General features: G+C 39.5%; 1 protein-coding gene across 1 annotated transcript in view; it reads right to left on the minus strand.

Annotated features, from left to right (window-relative positions):
- Window positions 1-3,102: 3,102 nt before the first annotated feature.
- The window catches only part of tll1 (tolloid-like 1), a 61,641-nt gene continuing 42,569 nt past the window's right edge, over window positions 3,103-22,174 (minus strand). The window contains exons 18-22 of the mRNA XM_034686984.1: window positions 14,664-14,789; window positions 9,704-9,831; window positions 5,800-6,013; window positions 5,232-5,482; window positions 3,103-4,966 (exon numbers count right to left, since the gene is read on the minus strand). Coding sequence (XP_034542875.1) covers window positions 4,832-4,966; window positions 5,232-5,482; window positions 5,800-6,013; window positions 9,704-9,831; window positions 14,664-14,789 — 854 coding nt within the window. The 3' untranslated portion in view covers window positions 3,103-4,831. The remainder of the gene's footprint in view (window positions 4,967-5,231; window positions 5,483-5,799; window positions 6,014-9,703; window positions 9,832-14,663; window positions 14,790-22,174) is intronic.

A 22,174-nucleotide genomic window follows, 5' to 3' on the forward strand; every position in this document is an offset into this window, starting at 1 on the left:
TCTATGTGTTCACGTTAGCTTAAAAGTTTAGATAGAAATTATATTCTTGGCTTTGTCACAAAGTATTTTACCAACCAGGTCAATGTGTCGCTTCACCCAGGCTTCAGCTATTTTTCTACTTTTCAAAATATGCTAATGTTAGTTTTAAAGTTGAGCATGAAATGAAATGTTTGCCCATGGAAACAGCCGTTTAATGAACAGTTTTACCACCAGGTTTATTTGTTGCAGTTCTGGCGATTTTCTGGGGAGATGGATCCAACCATAAGGAGTAATTTAAGACAACAAGCTTAGATTTTTAAAGGACTGTTTGCTAGGTGCTAGCTAATGTTAGCTAAAAGCTGAGAATGAAGTCATTTTTGACCTTGGTAAGTGCAATAGACCACTCAACCCGGAGACAAGGTCCTTTGTGCTTTCATTCATGTCACATTATCATCTTCAGTACATGAAGTTCGTCAAGAAATATAGATGTTAAGATTTATATTTCCTTAAAGGACTACTTGGGTTTGTATTAGCCTAAAAATGTTAATGAAGATTTTTTAGCTCTGGAAACAACAATTGAAACAATTCTAACTCAAGGTCAGTTTGTAGCCAATCTGTAGCTTTTAATTCTATCATGTCATCTTCTGCAGTAGATTGAGTGTGCCTTGAATTGTGGATTCTTCAAACATCCAGTTAACTGAACCATTTCTGGAGTCCTTTTGACTGGCTTTGAGTAGAGATGGACAATGTATATGCATCCTCTGGATCAGGGTAATTATGATTCTATAAACACATTGTTGAATTAATTTATGATGAACACAACCAGCAGAATAACCATTCAAACAGATCATATATTTGTCCATAGATATAAGGGGAAAACTCTCAGGGCAAGTCTTTGCACTTTATCTTGCTTCGTCATTTTAAACTACAATCCGAACACAAAGACCCTGACTTTTCAAGAAGCAAAAATAAAATTTATAATGAAAAGAATTTGTTGATTACATCAGTTGTTCATATGTTATTTCACAGACTACTTTGAACCCTTGTTGGTGATCCTTATTACTGCAGGTCAGTGTATGGACTGTAGATGGAGCCAGAGGGCAGTGGCCTTTAAAAACACCAAACTAAGCGCTCCCTCTAGTGGTCACCTGGTTGTATTACAGTGGCAGCAAACAGCTGGAGGTGTGTTGTGTGACAGCTGAAGCTCATCAAACTGATCCTATAAAGGTAAGTGGCTTCTCCTCAAGATATCGCCAAGCTGTTGTGTCTAAAATGGGTCAAAGGTCAAGTTGATTCTTATAGAGCAACATTGTGGATGTTTGTAGTATGACTATTTAAATGCATGTATGTATGTATGTATGTATGTATGTATGTATGTATGTATGTATGTATGTATGTATGTATGTATCTATGTATGTATCTATGTATCTATGTATGTATGTATGTATGTATGTATGTATGTATGTATGTATGTATGTATGTATGTACTGTATGTACTGTATGTATGTATGTATGTATGTATGTATGTACTGTATGTATGTATATATGTATGTACGTATGTATGTATGTATTTGGATTTTGGGATCTATTTTTTCAGAAGTCAGTTACAAGTCATGATTATAAATGTTAATTTTTCTGCTATTAAAGCGGGTCAGCGAGGACAGAGCAGAATGGAATTTAATGTAGAGTCTGAAAAGCCTTTTTTTTCTTAGTAATTTTTCAGGGCTTTTCATTTACCTTGTTGGTTGGACACTTGAAGAGAGACAGGAAATGTGGGGAGTAGAGGTTGGGGGGAAGACATGCAAGGACTACAGCTCTGTACATTGGATGCATGATTTAACTGCAACACCAAAGCAAGTATTTGTTTCAAAAAGCAAGATGTGATCAGAGCACCAACACAAGATCAGACTGTTTAGTTGTTGTGTTTTAGGAAGGATTTGTTGAATCAGAGCTCATTTTAATCTCTAGTTTTTAACCAGCATCCAGTTAATATAAGTTTGATCTCAGGTGTTGCGGTTTAATATTCAAGCTGTGGAAAATGAAGGAAGGAAAATGACTAGAAGGCACATTTTAAAAGGAACTGCAGAAACTAAAAGCTGCCTAAAATGCTCACTAATTGACATCTTACGTTTGGTTTATTTACTCTCTTATCTTCATGTAAAAGCATAGTGAGCTTTTATGGTGATCACAGGCATTTTTAGCCCTAAAACGGAGATTGATTCTCTTTGTCTCTTTTTGCTTGGCTAAACTAAGCCAGCCTGCTGCAGCTCTACTTTATACTGCAGTTGTTGTCAACTGTATTCATTACCTTTATACTAACTGTCGTGCTCAATTAAGGTTATTAATCTTATCTTACTCTTGAAATGACAGAGGAAAAGCATATTTCCTAAAATGTTCAAATGTCTTAACTGATAATTTCACTCTAAAAAGCACACTACTCAAGAGAAAAAAACACTATATAATGCTGAAGAAATGGAATCATGGATATAGATGCAGGGGCTTTTGAGTGGCTTTAACAACTGTACATGTGATATAAAAAATATTTTAAAACTCAGCAGGACTGCAGGTTGTTTATTTTAGTGGGACTTTCTTCGCTACATTTGCCAGTTGTACTACAATATGTAATCTGAGTATAACAACAAAAAACAGCACACCTTATATGGAGCGACGCCTGTGAGCTAGTTCAGGCAGACAACTCGAGCTGCACTGCTATACATGTCACATGTCCCACTCTCATAACCATCATCCAATCCTGCCCTCTGCCTCTCAATTTGGCAGTCTATTTAAACTGGGAAAATCTCCCATCTCTCCCTCTGCCTGTCAACGCCTCTGCTGCCTGCATGCCTATTGCTGAATTTTCTTTCATCCCCACCGCCACCCCAGCATCCACCTGCAGGCTCTGGGGGTGTTCAGTATGTTTTGCTCATCACTCCTCAATGTCTGCATGTAAACTTATCTGCAGGGAGTGATGAGGCCGGAGCCTGGGTGCCAAACATGAATATGCATTTGCTGCTACAATAAACAATTTAAACATGAGTTGTCTGACTGAAATGCAAATAACCAAACTATTAAATTACACATACTAAAAAAAGCACATCAATAATCCACCAAACAAAAGCACAGTTTTAACCTGTGTGTATTTTAATGACTGATGCAGAGGACGTCATGTCAGCGTCTCTTGAGCTACAGACACTGAGGTGGAATGATAAAACAAAAGCTACAGTGGATCAGGGTCATCTGGAGATTGGCACGTACAGTAATGAAGATTCAACTTAAAAACATACAGTTTGCAGTCACACACACACATTATTTCTCTATAATCGCCCTATAACACACACTTACACATTTGCATTGGAACACAGAAATGATGCATCCTGCATGCACCTTGTTTTTCCTTCATTTGACAGCACCTCGCTTTACTCCTCGCTCCAAAAACACAGAGAGACAGAAGTGTGTGTTCAGGTAAAATGCACACAAATCAGGTGTGTTTCTGTGGACGTGTAAGCGTGTATGTGTATGTATCTCAGAGAGCAGCTACAAAAATGACACAAACATGCATGCACCATTGACACTCTATCTCACACACAGACTACATTTCCCATGTTTTTTTTTCACAAGACCATTCAAGAATCCAAATAAATTGAAACACGCTGCCAGAAAACCTCAAAAAACAACCTCTGATAGCATACATTTTGGTTCTAAGGCAATATTGTAGTTCCACAGGACTAGTGCTGTTGATGCAGTGTGCTGTTTGCACGCCGACTGTGTCTCCGATTCAAAGTCTTTACTTCACCGGCAGTCGTCTGTCAGTCAGTGAAGTTTTTATTTTTAGCACCATGGGAATCTCTCCTTCAATCAGAATCGTGTCACTCCGAGAGACAGCTGTGAAAATATTCCCTTTCTGACATCCACTTGGAAAAAAAACAAAAGATTGGGTGTCGAGAGGTTGAGGTGGAAACTGGAAACATCCATAAAAAGTTGCTTCGTTTGTTAGAGGATGGTCTTCATACTCAAAAAATCACACACAACATAAAGCAAGGCTTAACATTAGCATCACAGATCATTTGTACATTTTTTAATTTTTCCATACACGATGGTCGTCGGCATAAGCTTTAAGCAAAAAAAAGAGCAACATGACGGCCTTCAGCTTTTAGGTTTTGTTCTCTTCTCTGTACACACAGACACACAAACAGTAAACACTTTTTTTTTTTCACATAAGACATGAAATAAAATCGTCTGCAGCCGTTCTGAGCTGGGTTGAACAGACCAGTTCCCAGGCATCAAAGGCAATAAAAGTGTTTCTGTGGGTATGAGCAGCCGTCGGATCACAGTAAGTCGCACAGGTCAAGGATCAAGGAGTTCGAAAAACTCCCTGCTTTGGAGGCATTTTCTTTTATTTTGAAGCCTTAGTTCCTTTAGCATCCATAGTTCATAATTATGAATATCAATGTAGTACATTTATATGAAAGTTTGTACTCCTCTTTTCTTCAACAGTAAGTATCTCAGTAAACTGATTTGCACGTTCTGTAACCCTCCTCTCACACTGAGGGTATCTTGATATCCTGTAATAAATCTTCTCCAATCAATCCTCAGAGTATTTCCCCCCCATCTGTCCAAGCTCTTATTTTAAAATCGTGTTGTTTTTCCTGTTCCATCTCACAGCGAGATACGGAGCCGCAGTAAGAGATAAATGTTCAGGTTTTAAGTGTCGTCTTCCTCCCGAGGCTGGCGAACGTCCACATCTGCCTGCAGAGTCCAAATAAGACGGGACAGGCTGTACTTTTCTCATTGCCATGGTGAAGGTCAAGGTAACAGTGGGTGGGGCTGCACAGAGGTCAGGGGTCATCTGAGGTCATTTCCTGGTGTGAAGGCTCTCCTGGAACTTGGTGCTGGTGTAGCGGATGTGGAAACCCTTCTTGCTGATGGTGTCATCGCTGTGAAAACGGATCAGCATGGCTCCTCCGGGGGAGTAGATCCCCTCTCTGGGCTGAAGAGGAGATGACAAAGAGATGTGAGAAGAAGAAGAACCCCTAACACTCAAAACAAAACAAACAAAGTCTCTCACAGGAGCTTTAATATGTCCGTTTCAGAGACCACTATTTAACTGAAGGATCCTGGGATCAGCTTTTAGATGAATAAATATGTGAGATTCATAAAACAATAAATAGGCTGAGTTTTTAAATATCATAAAGCAGTGTTCCACAGAGCACCACTATAAAAACACATCATTGAAGTCTTTCAAACAGTCTTACCCCTGAACCACAGAAGCGACCGAGCCGATGTGAGTTGGCGTCGTACCCGTTGTACAGCTCGATGTAGTCATAACCACAGTCAGCCTCCTCCTCTACCTCAAAGGTGATGAAGCTCAGCTCAATGCCGTAGCCCTGTTCAGCTGTCAGCAGCCACTCACAGTCAGTGTGACCCGGGTAGTTATTGTCCCCAAACTGAGCGTGAGAGTAGAGGTTCTTCTGACGAGCTTCTGCCTTCAGACGACCTCCACACTCTGCAAAGACACAGGAGGAGAAGCAGACATTTTCCAGAAAAGTTAGGCATCCATTAAATGATTTGTTTCCTCATAAATAGTCAAGACTCGAGTCAGATTTATGATTCATCTTGGTGTTGCATGTGCTGTGGTGACCCACTAGAGGGAGATGTTGCTCTTACAAAACTCAAATTAGATAAACATATGATGGTGAATGTAGTGACTGTAAGAGATGCTCTTTGATGACTATACACGCAGGCAACACTGCACTTCTTAAGATTTTGTGAAATGCACACATATACACTTAAACATGCTTCAGAAAACACACACACACACACCTGTGGAGTGTGTAGCTTGGAAACCCTTCCTCTGCACAGAGGCGTCAGAAATAAAGCGGAGGTACATCTTGTTCCCGGTGGAGACCAGCTGCTCCGGGATCTTAGAGCCACACAGTCGACCCAAGATGGCCGCGGTGTCACTGTCCCCGTCAAAGGCCTCCAGATGGTCATACGCACACTCCTGATGCTGCTCGATCTCAAACTCATTGAACGCCTGGAAGAGAAGATGGAAAGAGACGCATCACTGAATGTTTAAAGATCAAACTTTGACCACTGCTGTTCACTTTTTAAAGTGACTGTTGAGATTTTTAGTGTCATTTTCTCAACACCTTAAAGCCCCAGTGAGGAGTTTTAGGTGGTTATGAAAAAGAGACAAGTTAGGGGATGGTGTATATGACTTTTTAAGAAACATTTTCTAAATATTCTCAATGAGGGATACTGTGACTGTAAAAAGAAAGAAGTGGATTTTCAGTATGGAAAGTGTTCTTGTTTCCATTTGCTGTTAGTTTGTAGCCCGAGTAATCTTAACCAATCACATACCAGCGGCGCCTTTCTATATGCAAGAAGAAAAGTCCACGTGGAGAGCAAAAGCAGGTGAAACACACACCGCTGAAGTGACATATAACCCTTTTATTGATGATTTAACGATAGAATTTTCAGGCTTTTCTGTCAGTATTTCTACACATTAGAGGACCTTTTTAAAGCAAAATAAACAGATCTGCATTCTCTTTAACACTACATAACCTCTGCCTTCCTCCGTGTGCCTGGACATCTCTTACACACTGACATGTCCGAGCTGTCACGATTCATAATCTAATCAAGTCACCATGAGCTGACTCATAACACCTTGCAGGCTTCTCCCACACACAGTCACACACATCTCTCACGCCACTGCAAACACCACACCACCTCTGATTTACACCAAAGACACCAGAAGAGGAAGAGTAAGACGAGGGAAGGTAGACCGATGTGAGGATGTCGTTACTCTGAGGGGAAGTGTTTGATTGTGGGGTCCAGATAGCTTCCAGATGTTTCTTACTGTCGCTCAGGAGAGACACTGCTTTGTGGAGTTGTTTATCACCCCAGTGGGAATGAAGCGTGTGTGTGTGTTTTTTTTTCATTCATGTGTGTGACAGTGTGAAGAGGCAATGACAGAGTGACCTTCATGTCCATGCTCAGATCTCTGATATTAAATTTATCCTGTTATGATGTCATTACGGTGAATATAAAAAGCACTCCTGCAAATCACACACACACATATATGAACACACATGCTGTCAGTACACACACAAGAACACTCATCTAAATTTTGGGGTTTCTGCATTGAGCTCACACGTGGTCACACTTTTAAAAACAGGTGCATAAATTGCTGAATGTTTCTTATCATAACATCTGATGACATCATGTGTGTTTCTGTTATATAAATGGGGATTAGAGATTATAAGCAACTAACAACTCTTCATGACATTTTACAGTTTACAGGACTACAGACTTCTTAATGTGTGTGTTTATGTGTGCACCAAGCGGCAACCTCCGGTCTCAAACTATGAAGCCCATGCGGAAGTGGAAACCACATAGACATGAATGGGAAAAAGACGATCTTTGCAGCATTAATAAACATGTTTACAGCCTGGTTCAAAGAACGGCATGGCCGTACGTAGCTAATCTCTCTATCAGCACACAACTGTACGGTGGGTGGATTTTTTTCTAACGAGACAGTTCAGAAGATATTAAGATTACGAGTTTTTGCCCAAATAAGGACATGACTGACTTGACTCCCAGTCGGGAACACATAGCTGTTGGCTAAGAGGCTCAAACTCCGCCCCTTTTCGTCACACTCTGCCTGGTTGAGTTCCACATTTCCAATATGGCTTCCTCCGTCGATTGGCTTCAAAACAGCGCTCAGGAACAGATGGGTGACGTCACGGATACCACGTCCATATTTTATACAGTCTATGGTGTGCACATATAAAGAATGTATACAATATTCATTGACTTGGAGCTCCTTCTACTGACTGGTTGCAGTATAGGTCATAAACCCCGCCTCCTCCATTGCAACAGATGGAACATGGGTCAAACTAGAAAATTAAAACACACGTCAAATAAATTTTTCTCAAACATGCTTTTTGTCTTCATAGTTGGTTCCTATCATGCTGATTTATTTGCAAGTGTTATTTTTCTGCAAAATTCATTTTTAATTTGATGTTACAAAGATGATTGATTGACAGCTCTGTTGATGAAAGTAGGCTAGCGCCGAAAACATGTAATGAACAATATGAAGAGTCACTGAACTTTCCATACCCATGAGTGTCTGCTTCAAATCAACATTACATGGCTGTCGGGCAGAATTCTCATATCTCCATATTTTATCATTTTCATATTTTTCCATGAATCGATGCTATCAATCTTTCTTTATATCTGTTAGTAGACTTTCTAAAAAAACACACATGATAGTATTAAAAAAAGCTTGTGGTTGAATATTATGCAGTATTTTGTTATGTAAAGCATTTTTTTTAACTTCCTGGAAAGTAGGTAGTAGTTTTGGAGATACAAGGTTTCTGCCTGACGGTGATGATAGGCATATTTTCGGCTGTGTACTGTAGAGATATTTGACGTGTTATAAGTAAAGGATTATCTGTGTGAATTTAATCATGTGTGTTCATGCTCTTGTACTGGACTTAGAGGACATACATTCTTAAGATAAGTTGATCAGTTTCTCATATTAATGACAGAAAATGAACAGACAAAAATAATCAAAGTTTCTTTTTTCGGCTTGATAACTGTTGACATGAATCATCTGGTGCAACATCTATGCATCTAACTGAGCATACTTTGTGCTTCTGCAGTGGAGTGGTGCATGTATGTGTCCTCAGAAATACATGTGATATGTTTTAAGATGCACTTAAGCACAGAGAAGTGGGAACGGCACATGTGTAAGAGTTTGAAGGAAGGTTAGCAGCTGAGTCTGGACAATGGAAACACTTAAGGTGGTGAACCAGGAAAGAGAGGTTGTACAGAACTTGAAGCCACTTTCGTTTTTTAACTTTAATGTTACCCCTTCATAACTCTCCATTTGTAGTTGTGTTTGTACATAGTCCACATTTAGAAGTTGCAAGACAGACATTGAAATGTCAACAACAGATGGGGCCTGATCTTCTCCCTGTTTTTTTGTAGATGTTGTTTGTTGTCACCCTGGTACAAAATCTGCAGGTAAATAAGCTGATAATGCAGCACACCTTGAGGTTTTTATGTCTGTAGAGCAAATGTATAAAGGAACTCTGCTGTTAGAGTTTCATGCATGGCTACTTATCTTCTGTGAATGCAGATGAATTTGCATCAAAGCGAACATCAGTAGCCAAACACCATCTGTCAAACTGTCACATAAACTGAGACGATCTCCTTTCAAACAAATAACGATGAAGGTCAGACCTGAAACTCTAGACCTCCTAAAACTTGTGCATGTATCTGTTGTAACTTATAAAATCTTGAGACGTCCATTAGTTGTGACACTTGAATACTTCCATGCACAAATGCATGGATGTGTGTGCACATGCAGGCTAAACACACGCATGCATACACACATACACGCAGAAAGACACAAGGACACAGATGGCCGCTGCCCAAGGCCTCTTTCAAACGAATGAGCACACGCTCACAGTTAGCCCTAATATACAAACGTGCACTTTCTCCCCCCGTTCACATTTGGGTTTCATAAATGGAACATGGGAAAAAGAGATCATCGAGGAAAAGGGGGGAGGGAGGGAAGCCTGAGGGTTTTACATACGATTTGACCCAACAAACAGAATGATCTATAATTATGAGGACAGAATGAAGGCCAGTAATGCTAAAGGACAGAAAAACCCTCCACAAGCCCAGAAATCTGCTGGATTTTTTTCACACTTACTATCTTGACTCGGTGTCCCGGCGTGGCTGTGATGTCCCAGGTGCACTCCTTACGGCTGGGATACTTGTCGGGCCAGTTGGGGCTGCTCAGGGTCCCACTGGGGCTGTGGATCTTGTGCTCACACTCAGCTGGACACACACACACACACATACGCACGCACACGCAAGCAAGCGCACACATTGAGAGGAAGTTAAAATCATGGCTGCACAGGAAAAGGTCAGAGGAAATGGAAAGGGAACAGGAAGGAGAGAAACGAGAGACCTAAAAGAGAGGGAAAAGATTTCAAAGAAACACATCCTGATGACGAGTTCAGAATGAATTTCACATGAACACATGCACGCATGCTTTAAACAAACACACGGCGGCAATAAGCCATCTGTACTTCTCATTAAGGGAGCAAAGCACAAACAAAATAAACCTGTTAGTAGTAGGAGGTGTAAAGTAATCTTTACCAGTGATGTTATCAGTCAGGAACCATTATAGGGATCTGCATGCAGGCAATCATCCTTACTCCATTATATCGACCCCATGAAATAGCATGCATTTCTTCTTATCATTATTAATGGGCTACTTTTTGCCCATTTCCCCAAAACAAAGTACTCTTAGTAATCAGTGCAAGCTTAAATGTGAGTGTGAGATGATGTGTGGGAAATTCTCTTCTGTCAGGCTTCAGAGTTCAGCATTAACATTCAATTAAAGGAAAACCTCAAGGAGTGAATGGAGACACATTACATGATTGGATGCTTTCAAACATTGAAAGTAGGGCCTCTGAATAATTCCATGACTATGAAAATGATGCACCATGATTGCCTTTCTCATCATCATATTTCAACCCTATGTCTTTGATTTGTTCTTGGCTTCTCTAAAGGAACAAAATTAAGATAATATCAGTGTAACCTGGAGCTTAGACCACATGACGGTCTGCTATGTTAAAGGAAGTTAATCTTACTTCTTAGTCTCTTTAACTCGGGCAGTGCAAAGTCACTCCTAGAATTTGCACTGCCAAGAATTAGGGGCACAAAAAATGGGGAGAATCCACTGTGCAAAATGCAACCTAGCTTAGTTTACTGTAGGTACCAGGGTGCCATTGGCCTAGCAGTTAAAGTGTGAGCCCCATGTACCAAGGTTATAGTCCTCTGCTGCATGTCTTTCCCTGCTCTTTACTCCCCACATCTCCTGTCTCTCTTCAGTTGTCCTATCAACAGAGGCAAAAATGCCCAAAAACATTACAGTACAAAAGTACTGTAGGTAGTGACAACATGTTGGTTGTGGGCTAATATTGTAATATGCTAACAGTGCAGAAACTTCTAGTTGAAGCTGGAAACTTGTGAGTCCACATACTGCATAATGTTTGTGCTTATAATATGAGTTTAATGGAAGCCATGGATTAATGAAGGTGATGGGAGGCAGGAGGCATGCACAGGACAACAAGATGTATTCCACACTGACAATTTTTATTTAGAGTCAGACAACACCAAACCCATGTACAGAACCAGATGGATGAGCTTACATGAACAGTGTATGAATGTAAATAAGACTTCTCTGACAGACAATGTATTAAATACAAAATTTCATCTTCCACAAACACTACTGTTACAGAAGACCCTCACAGTTTGTATGGTTTAAAGAGTGTAGCTACACACATGATCACAAATGAGAAGTCTGACACAGCAGCAAAAGCATCTTCTCACATTTAGAAGTAAGAAAGAAATGTGAAAATGTGTCACAGTATCACAGTTATTTATTAAATAACCCAAAGTGATAAGTTAAGTTGTTACTCCTGTAGATAAAAAAATGTTTAAAACTGAAACCCTGAGACAATTATAAATGTGATTCATATCTCAGCCTTTTTTTATTTTCTACCGCCAGGCTATCACAGTGTTACACACCTCTGGCACTATCAAGAAAAAGTGAACTTTATATTAAAGGACCAGTGTGTATGATTAAGTGCTATCAAGTGTCAACATTACAAATTACAATCTTCCAATACCTGTGAGAAACACACCTTCTTTAGAGCCAGCTTTAAGTTTGTCCAATGTGGAAAACATAGTGGGCCCAGTTAAGTTGGAAGATGACAAAGCATATTAATTTGCATTTAAGTAGTCCTTAAAATTCTGACTTGGAAATACTACATGAATTAGAAATATTACAATCCATATGTCTTTAGATCCATTAAATACTACACACTGGTCCTTCAATTCAATGTGTTAACAGAAAATGTCCCGCTGTACAAATGTCAAGCTCTGTTTTATTAAACCTCACATACTCTGTATGTATATAGAAAACCAAACACAGACACAATGTTCAACCGCAGCTGGAACACTGTGCAAAATGTTGATACTTTCTTTTTTTTTTTGACGGTTTGCAAATCATTTAAAACCTAGATTTAAACATTAAATGTTGAAATTTAAATGTTTTATTGTTTTATGAAAAAGATATGCTCATTTTGAATTTGAGGCCAGCGACACATTTCAAAAGAGTAAGGAAGGCATTAGTGGTGCCATCCTAGATGTTTAAGCTCAGGTCCAGAGAAGTAGCTTGCATTGTATTCTGCAATTGTGGATGCAGCGATGAACTGTGTTCACAGACAAGGGTTTTTAGAAACTATTTTGAGCCCATGCAGTGATTTCCACTTCAGAGTCATGTCTGTTTTTAATGCAATGCCCTCAGAGGGACCGAAGGTCACAGCCATCCAGTATTGGGTTTTGCCCTTGTCCCTTCTCTGAATCTTTAACCCTCCTGTTATGTTGCGGGTCAAATCGACCCTTTTAAAGTCTATTTTAGGCAATATATGCCTTCCAAACCACCTAAATGCAGCATAAAAATCTGGGCAGCATACGACAGAAAGCTGTGGTGTTAATTTATCAACATCACTTCATAAAAAAAAAAAATAATAATTCAAAATGTAAAAAAAAAAAATAAAAAAAAAATGTATTTCATGTAAAACTGTTGTATTTATATTTAGGTCTTTCCAATGTACATTAAAACAAGTTTTAACATTAATTTTAATGAAAAACAAGTGAGTTATCCTCATTGAACTATGATCTGTGAGAATTAAAGAACACCAATGGACTAAATCTGGATTTAAATAGTTAGTAATGGAGTTAAAAATTAGATTTAAAAAAATGTGTATTGGGATTTTTTGGGGTTCTGACACTTTTGGATAATTCAATATGCCCCGAGTTAAATTGACCCAGGAACATTATTGATGTTCCAGAGAAATGTACATAACAGGAGGGTTAAATGATGTCTTGTACTGTAGATGATGAAATCCTCAAATTCTGGGGTGCTGTTGGCCTACATGTCTAAGCGCGTCCTATATACAGAGGCTATAGTCCTCGTTGCAGCGGTCGCGGCCTTGATTCACAGCCTTGACCATTTGCTGCATGTCTTCCCCCCACTCTCTGCTCCCCACATTTCCTTTCTCTCTTCAGCTGTCATATTGATTAAAGGCGAAAATTCCTCAAAAATTCTGAATTTATAAACTATTTGCTCACACAATCTACCACAGAGTGGTAAACCTATTTTCATCTTTACTTCTTTAAGACTCTGACTCTCTGGAAAGCCCTTTTTATCCTCAGTCAGTTCTATACTAACCTGTTGCATGTTAGCCTGATTAGTCTGGAGATGTTCCTCCAGCTGTTACATATTTCCATTTTAACATTTAATATGTTCTCTTTGCACTATTTTTATTTAACATCAGGGTTTAAATGATTTGCAAACCATCACAATCTGTCTTTATCAACATTTTACTCAGTGTCCCTACTTCGGGTTGTATGATGGGAATGAAAACGGATTTACATGAGTCTTCAAGGTTAGTGGGTCAGGCTGGTCTAACACATGCACACATAAAACACACACACACACACACACACACATACACACAGGAAGACGGCGCTACATGCGAAGCTTTCAGGCTCCCAGATGTTTGAAACATGAGTGTTTTTACGAGCAGCACAGGGAACCCTTTTATTGAGTTGTGTATGGGCGTATTTATGTGCTGTTTGTGTTCATGCTCAAAAGTTCAACTTCAAAGAGATTAGTATAACATGTCTATTCAACATGAGTGTGTATACATGTCTGTGCGTACACGCTAATATGTGTTTGTGTGAGCACATGCTAATAGCTTCCAATAAATTATGTCAAAGTGAAACCCTTCCTCCTGTCTGTGAGTGTTTCTCACACACAAACACACTTTAAAGTGAACACAGATTTGCAGGCAGAGCTGTTTGAAGTCTTTTGAGACAAGTTCAGGATGAGTCACAAGTCGACAGACTTTCTCACCCCTGGTCCAGTATTGTGTCGTCAAGAAACACTGTATTACAAAAATATTACATCATTAATTGTCATAGAATGAATGTCTTGATTACCTTTCAATATAAAACCCAACTCCTATGGGGAACTCCGACTCAAATGTTGGGTTAAATCATGTAAGTTTCAAGTCCAAATCATCATTGGTCAATTTAAATTCAATGATGATAATCTGTTGGGTATGTGGCTCCTCAAAATTGCAGCATTACATGTCACATCATTTAAACATTTCTATCAGAGGCTGTCTTCATGGTGATTTTAAAGCACAGGGTTAACATTCAGTAGAATTGGAAACATACATTGTAAGAGCCATCTCTGTCATTACACCAGATCAAGGTTTGGGACTCAAATGTGTTAAGGTTTCAAGTCTCAGCCTTTGTAACTTCAACTTAGAGTCTCCAGCTCTGCCTGCAGCTTGAAGTTAAACTAATGTTTGACAAAAAAAAACCCTCTCTTCAAATGGAAAGAGCCAGTCTGTCGTCATGTGGACTCTGATGTGGATAAACATAGTAAGGACTGTATGACGGACGATGGCTGTTCTTGTGAATGAGCGCGTGCTTGTGTGAATATGGCAGCACGTGCGAGTGCACTCCGAAGTTTTTGTGCCAGTGTGTGTGCTGATGTGGATGTGGATGTGAGTGGAACCCACCTTCCTTACAGTCATGTTTGTTCTCATGCAGTACAAAGCCATGGCGACACTGACAAACGTAAGAGCCCACTGTGTTGATGCACTCGTGCTGGCAGCCTCCGTTGTCCTTGCTGCACTCATCTTTGTCTGTGAGAGACACACATGCAACCCATCACTCATGTGGAAACAGCAAAAAAGACGCAGTGGAAGTGGAAGCAAGGCAGGGGGGAAAAAGGGGCAGAGTGAGATTTGGTAAAACAGTGATTTAAGGTGAGGACAAAGAGGAGATCAAACGAGGTAGGAACCGTCAACATAAGAAGCGTACAAGACAAACAAAGAGAAACATGAACACAAACATACAGAAAATATTCCAGGCAAGCAGTCACCCTTACAGACATAGGTTATATTGCTATTATGTACTTATGACAGGACTGAGTTCAATTAACAAAACTCTGAACCCTGTCCCAAAACAGAGCGAGTTCAGTCATAGCTTAGCAACTGCTTATTAGCACTGTAAGCTTTGGACTCCTCTATACGTTGTGCTGGCATTTGCTTAACTAAAACATGAGAGACATAGTTTGTTTAATATTAATACAATATTTGTTGAATGTTCTATATTAAGCTGCAAACGTTAGCATAACTAGCTTACCACATATTGTAATACTGAGCCCTAATTTTCTTTGGCCTGTCTAGGTACTTTGTGTAAATCTCAGTTTTGCTGTCTATGTCCATTAGGGTTGCCAACTTTCTCACTACTAAATAAGGGGCAGGTGCACGGTGCCATGGTGGTGTGAGCATGATGTGTGAATTCAGCCTATATTCATATTCTGATTCAACTGGAAATGCAGAAAGTGTGTATACTCCCTTTAATCCTTACAGTATGTAATCTCATATGAATAAACCTCAAAGGAACTACAATTTGGCTCTTTACATAAAAAAACAGGCAACAGAAAAATTAAATTCAAATGTACTTTTTCCATGGATACTTTTTGCTGCTCTTGACTGACTCAAGCGGTCAAACAACCAGAGAGAAGTCCTTACATGACAAGTCACAGTTTACAGATATTTGAGGTTAATGTTTGATCAGCTCTGTGCTGCATCTGTTTCTTCAGTCTGACTGTTTAATGGCCATCAGAGAGAAAATCATCTCCACACTTTTTTGCAGGAGTGATTGGCACATGATCTGCCACTATGGGTGTCCCGATCCGATATTGATGTCAGATATCAGTCCGATATCAGCAAAAAAAACAGTATCGGATTATATCGGCCTGCATCTAAAATCTACGATATATGCACCCCGATATAAGCAGTCCATTCCAGACTCCGCTCCAGCACTTCTATCCGGCAGCGCATGGATCCAGCATGCAGAGCCTATCATAGTCAATATCAATATCATAGTGGTCACATCAATAATGTTTTCTTTTTACTTTTTAGCAGTGAGGGGCTAAATCATTTAACTTCAGATATTACACAGAAGTGTTGATATCGGTATTGGCCAAAACTCAAGGCAGCAATATCGGTATCGTATCGGAAGTGAAAAAGTTGTATCTGACACTGCCGTTTTATCTGATCTAGCATCTGTAGAGTGCAGTCTGCTGTATTTGCAAGAGTTAATAGTCAATATATGGGACAATTGAGGTCCCATATGAAACAAACCAATTTAGCCCAATATACGGGATGTCCCGGCTAATACGGGACAGTTGGCAACCCTAATGTCCATGTTTTCTACATAGTTAACAAAGATGCAAACATTTTGCCCTGCGTTAGCTATAGCCTCAGTCTTTTAGTAGACTACCATTACTACCAAACTAAGCTGTTATTTTCAACAACATAAGGAAAAGAAAACTATGTTTTTGTTTACACCATCACAGCTTTACATTTTGTCTACAGAAACTTGAACTTTCTTTAACTTGAAAAAGTTAAAGAAAGTCAAATAAAGTTAGTATTAAGATGAAAACAGACAACAACAAAGGGTTAAAAGGGTTAAGTTAGCAAGTGTGTGAAGTCTGTGTGTGGTTCTGTCTCAGTCCTTCTGTTTTGGTTCATGGTCGTGGTTGCCCTGTGGTCACACACAGACCATGGCCCTGAAACGTCTCTGACCATAACAGCTGCCTACAGATCAGCAGTGCTCTCCTCTGGTCAGACCACCACAGCTAAATCTGTCTGATGTGTTTCCCCAGCCAACTGAGAGAAAACTGTGAAATGTGCTTCTGTCTTAAAGCTGAAGACCTTCTTCTGCGAGATTATGTGCATAGTAGGATACGTATGTGGAGCATAGGGGACCAAACATTTCAAGTAAACTAAGACGTCACTTATTTTTCTTTGGCTAGTTTGAACCCCTTGTACTTTAGGATTGTGACAGAGAAAGATTGGTTGTTTACTGATAGACAATTAACAGTTTGAGGCTATAAATTAGACAAAAATATTCAATATTAGCTGAAGGTTGGCTCTGTTAGCTTAACTTGTTCTGGAAACCAGTCAAATACAGGGATCTTAGTTCAAAAAATCTCTATACCCTCACAGGGAAAAAATCACAAATTTTGCTTTCTTGCCAGAAGCTGGATGAGAAGATTAACAACACTCTTGTGACTTTAAGTCGAATACAATATTACACCCAGTTACCGGATGGCTTAGCTTAGCATAATCCTGGTTCAAGAATATGAACTCCCACCCAGAATGTCTTAACTTTGCATTTTAACTTTACAACAGAGTACAGATCTCTGGCCGAAAAATAGAACCACAAATGAACCCCCACTAAAACACACAAGATACACTACCGGTCAAAAGTTTTAGAACACCCCAATTTTTCAAGTTTTTTATTGAAAATTATGCAGTTCAATGTCTTATTGAGCTCTGAAATGAAAACATTGAACAAATAAACAATCGAATTTCAAAAATAATTCCTGGGATCAAGTCATAAACCAAAATGTAGTCTAAACTTCTGACTCACCAAAGTAACCACCTTTGGCAACTATAACAGCTGAACACACTCGTGGCATTCTTTCCACAATAGAAATCAAATATTCTAAAGCAACACACTACTTTTTGTGTACAAGAGTACAAGACTGTTCAAATATTGCTCACGAGGATATGGTACCACAGTGTGTTCCAACACTGCTTTTATGCTGACAGAGGGGGTTGTAAGTAATCAAGGAAAGTTGGGACACCTGGAAGAATTGGTAGCACCAACTTTCAAGGCTTGACTAACCTCAATTGCTTCAGAACAGCAACCTATTTCTTGTTCCCTGAAAAAGGCCTTTTCGTATAATTTGGATATGTATATTATTTTTTCAGTTTTGGGTAATTTTACCTTTTTTTTTAAACTTTGGCAGTTCACTACTTACCTTTGTACCATTTCAAGCTATTCAATGGACTTGAGCTGCTTGGATTTCAATACAAAAGTGGGAAAATTGGGGTGTTCTAAAACTTTTGACCAGTAGTGTACATTACCAAAGAAAAAAAAGCTACTAAAGCTATCCCCATTTTTTAAGGTTGGCCAGGATATCTGCTTCAGTCTTTATGCTAAGCTAGGCTGGCTTACACGTTGATTTTGCCTATAATAGCTTAAATGTTCTTAAAACTTAGTTCTTCACATCATTATGACTTTATTTAAATTCTGTATCAGTTTGTTATGTGGTCCTTAAAGCTGAGATATCCAATGCAGACTATATAAACTGGCTGCAGCATTTTTGTGTGTTTTGTAAAGACTTTTAAACATATTGTCTAAAGTCTAGAGCAGCATATTTAGTATTTTTGAAAATGTAACGATCTCTACAAAAATACTTGAAATAAACTTTGTTGAAAACTTGAACAATGTTTGGCAGCACAGTGTTAGTTTATAAAGACCCACAGGCAGGCAGGCAGGCAGGCAGCCGCTTGTTAAAGAGGTCAATGCATTCAAGTAACTGAAGACTGAAGCAACTCATCTGAGGTGTTTTCTCATTTTTTTTCTCCCTCATCCTTTAATTTGTGGCTTCCTCTAAACACATGGCTTCTCCTCAGTGAGGCTGAGTAATAACAAAGGCCCCTGAAGTGAAGCTGAACACTGGAGTAACAGAGTGCTTCTCAGGATGGAGGCTGAAGGAAGACTGCACTCTTACACAGTGGGAGAGCTGCCACGTTGAAAACAGTGATGGTGTCATGGACAGAAACAGAGAAGTGAAGGATTCAAAGATGACCACACAGGTAAAGAAAAAGAGAGACAGATGGATAAGAGTATGTCGTTGATTCTGAATGAGAGACATGCCTATGAAGAGATGTGAGATTAAAGCCTCACCTCTACTGAAGAGCTGCTGAATCAAACTAGATCTGCTTTTAATGAAACCACTAAATCCTCCTCTGTGTCTCTCTCTCTCGCTTTGTGTCTGTGTGTGAGTCTGTGTCTGAGGTGGTATTACGATGCTATTGTGGGCTCAGTCTCGTCCTATCACAGGCTAAGAAGCTTTGCAGTCAATGCTACACAGTGTTCATTGTAGCTTTCCTCAGGTCAAGCAACACAATGTCCACATGCACACACACGCGCACACTTGGATGGATTAGTGGTGTTTGGGAGGCCGGAGGGACCTCCCCAAAGCTGCTGGATTTCTGCCATCCGAAAGCTATCACTGGGAGCTTCTGACAGAACCAGAGACGCTGCACAGCCTCTTTCATCATCACACACACATTCATTTTTCTGTCAGGTTAAGTCACTTCTCTAAGTGCTCATGTTGAATCAGCTGAGAGCTGTTCTTCCGCAGAAGGAGGAGACACGCTGAAATGTTACGCTGAAGTTGCCTTTTGGGTCATTTTCTTTCATTTCTATTTTAGTTACTGTAAAGGCTACAGCAATAAAAGAGAAATCAAGATTGTTTTCTTCAGGATAACTTCCGCAAGTTGTTAATATCCTGTGTTGAAATCCAACAAATTCGTCCCTGCGAGGAAGCGAGAGCGGGAAATTTGTTGTTTTTTTGACAGGGAATACCACAGCTTTGTCTCAATTCCATAGAAATACTTGTTTCTTTAACCTTCTTATCTCTTCAGCTACAATTTTTAAGAAATAGTGGGCAGATGTGACTTTATGAATCACACCAAAAGACAAAAATAAATTTTTTAATTTGAGTGTTTTCAAAATTTAAAACTGACACCTAAGTTGAAAGTGTGATTGACATCCTTAGATACACATCACTGTGTAATACCTTTTTCTGCAAAATAGTACAGTCCAATGATTTTGTGAGCATTCGGCAAATACAATAAAATATTTAAATTTTAACATAATTTGGAAGATCTATGCCAAGTCACGTAAGACATGAAATAATCAAGCTTACAGTGAAAGCAATGAGACTATCCAGTCCACATACATGTCTATCAAATAATCATTATTCTTCTGAAAACCAATCACAGATTAACTCTCATTATCCCTCATCCCTTGTCCTTACTTAGTTCTATTTCTATGTGACGTGGAATTGGGACAAAGCACATGTTTCCCTCTGAAGGAGAATGGATTAAACAATGATCCACGTCAATAAAACAGGATCTATCCATTCCCTCCGTCACATGGTACACCAAGAGCCAATCAGAGACGCCGACTGTGAGGCCATGTTACCTCTGACCTTTGATGAGGTTGCCGCCTTGTTGTTGACATGGCCACGAGTGGGAGAGCGGCTGCGCTTTATGTCCTGGCATGACTCAAACACAATCATACGCTCCTGACACAGAGTCAGCCTGTCTGAGGGAGAGAGGAGGGCAGAGCGCAGGGTGGGTGCAGGAGGCTCAGGAGACACAGTATGACAGCATGACAGACACACACAGCACATGTACAATGGTAGGACAAAAAAAAAAAGGGTATGCAGACAAATATGCATCATTTCACAAACACAAGCATACACACAGTTAACACACAGGGAGGTTGGACAAAGGCTTAAAAATTAGGATTAGAGACACTTGTTTACGTTCTATACTCCATCAGCTTTTGGTTCTAACTTCTTTTGGTATATTACACAAGTCTGTCTCTGACTTTAACCAAGTATTTTAGAAGACCTAACCATTGAACTGTGACTAACATGCCTGCGACCATCTGAAACATTAACCAACACAATCTAATAAGTAAAAACATATTTCTATTAAAGACAGTTTTGGGGGAAAATTACACGTCCATTCATTTATGACTGCAGAGTTAAAATAGGGGACGTTCTTTAGCCTTACAAAGTATTTAGTGCAGTTCCTTAAAGCAGTGTTTTTCAACCTTTTTTGAGCCAAGGCACATTTTTTACATTAAAAAAATCCTGAGTCACACCACCAACCAAAAGTGTTACAAAATGACACATTCAGTCTCTCAATTTATGAATCTATTCATCTGAGAGAGGGACTTTGACAACTTCTTTAACTGTGTCAGGGCAAAGCATCTCATTTACAATAGCTTTTGCAGGTAATATTAATGTCTCTGCCACAATGTGTGGCTTTTTGATTTGCCTACGAGTTCAGCTGAGTAACTAGCTTGGAGAGCTCTCGCAGACACCGTTGTAGATTTCCTCATAAAAGTGGCCTTTTCAACCACCCATATTACGCTCTTCATCCAGGTTAGAATTCTGTCCAGGACCCAGTTTGGAGTTTTCATTTTTCCTTTTTGGATATTTATCCATCACTGTTGTACGCCTACGTCTTGTCACATACACCTCTTGCGCACATTATTGATTGTCTTAACAAGGTCATAAGTATGCTTTATTGTAACCCAGTGGGTGGGTAGCGCAGGTCAGTACATGGACAAGTATTTAATTACTCTGCCAGTCACAACACTGCAGGCACAGACACACCACATGGGAAATTATTTGCAGTATATGAATAATATTTTTTTGGACTAATTAAGTGAAATTTGAAAATGTCCCACGGCACACCTGACAATCTGTCACGGCACACTAGTGTGCCACAGTACAGTGGTTGAAAATGACTGCCTTAAAGACTCCTGAGATTACATGTTGGCACTGAACGGGAGCAGGTTGGATTTATGTACGGCAAAATTAACTCCAATTGTTGGACATGCTTCCCCTTGAAATTCAAGTATCTTCAAGCTTCTCCAACTACTTCTGCAGCATGTTGTAACTTATGTTGTCACTCTCTATACCAGAGTAATTACAGGTTATCTGGTGCTGCCTAAAATCCAGTATTGTGGGTATCACGGAGGATTTCAGACCCAGAACTATAACTTTTTAGCCCCCCAATAATATCAAGCAGTTTTAGGTAAAATATCACTGATGATAATTCACATGACAATGTGATGCCAGAGTAAGTGTGATGCTAGTAAAAGATTACTAAATGTCAGCTATCAGCTATCAAACAATAAAGGGTATGCACTGACGTCACTTTCCTCACAAAACACACACTTTGTAAGACTGAGAGGCAAAACATCTTTAAACATGGCTGCCGTCAGTAGAAGGAATGACGTAAGTTTAACAGACAAATATCAGACTTAAGTTAGGAGAGCTGGACTCAAAAGAGATCCTCATAATTGACCAAAGACACAGTGGTCTTGCTAATTAGGTAGTCTGCAAACAGGTAGC

The sequence above is a fragment of the Notolabrus celidotus genome, chromosome 7 (assembly GCF_009762535.1).
Source record: "Notolabrus celidotus isolate fNotCel1 chromosome 7, fNotCel1.pri, whole genome shotgun sequence".
In the NCBI taxonomy this organism is placed as follows: Eukaryota; Metazoa; Chordata; class Actinopteri; order Labriformes; family Labridae; genus Notolabrus; species Notolabrus celidotus.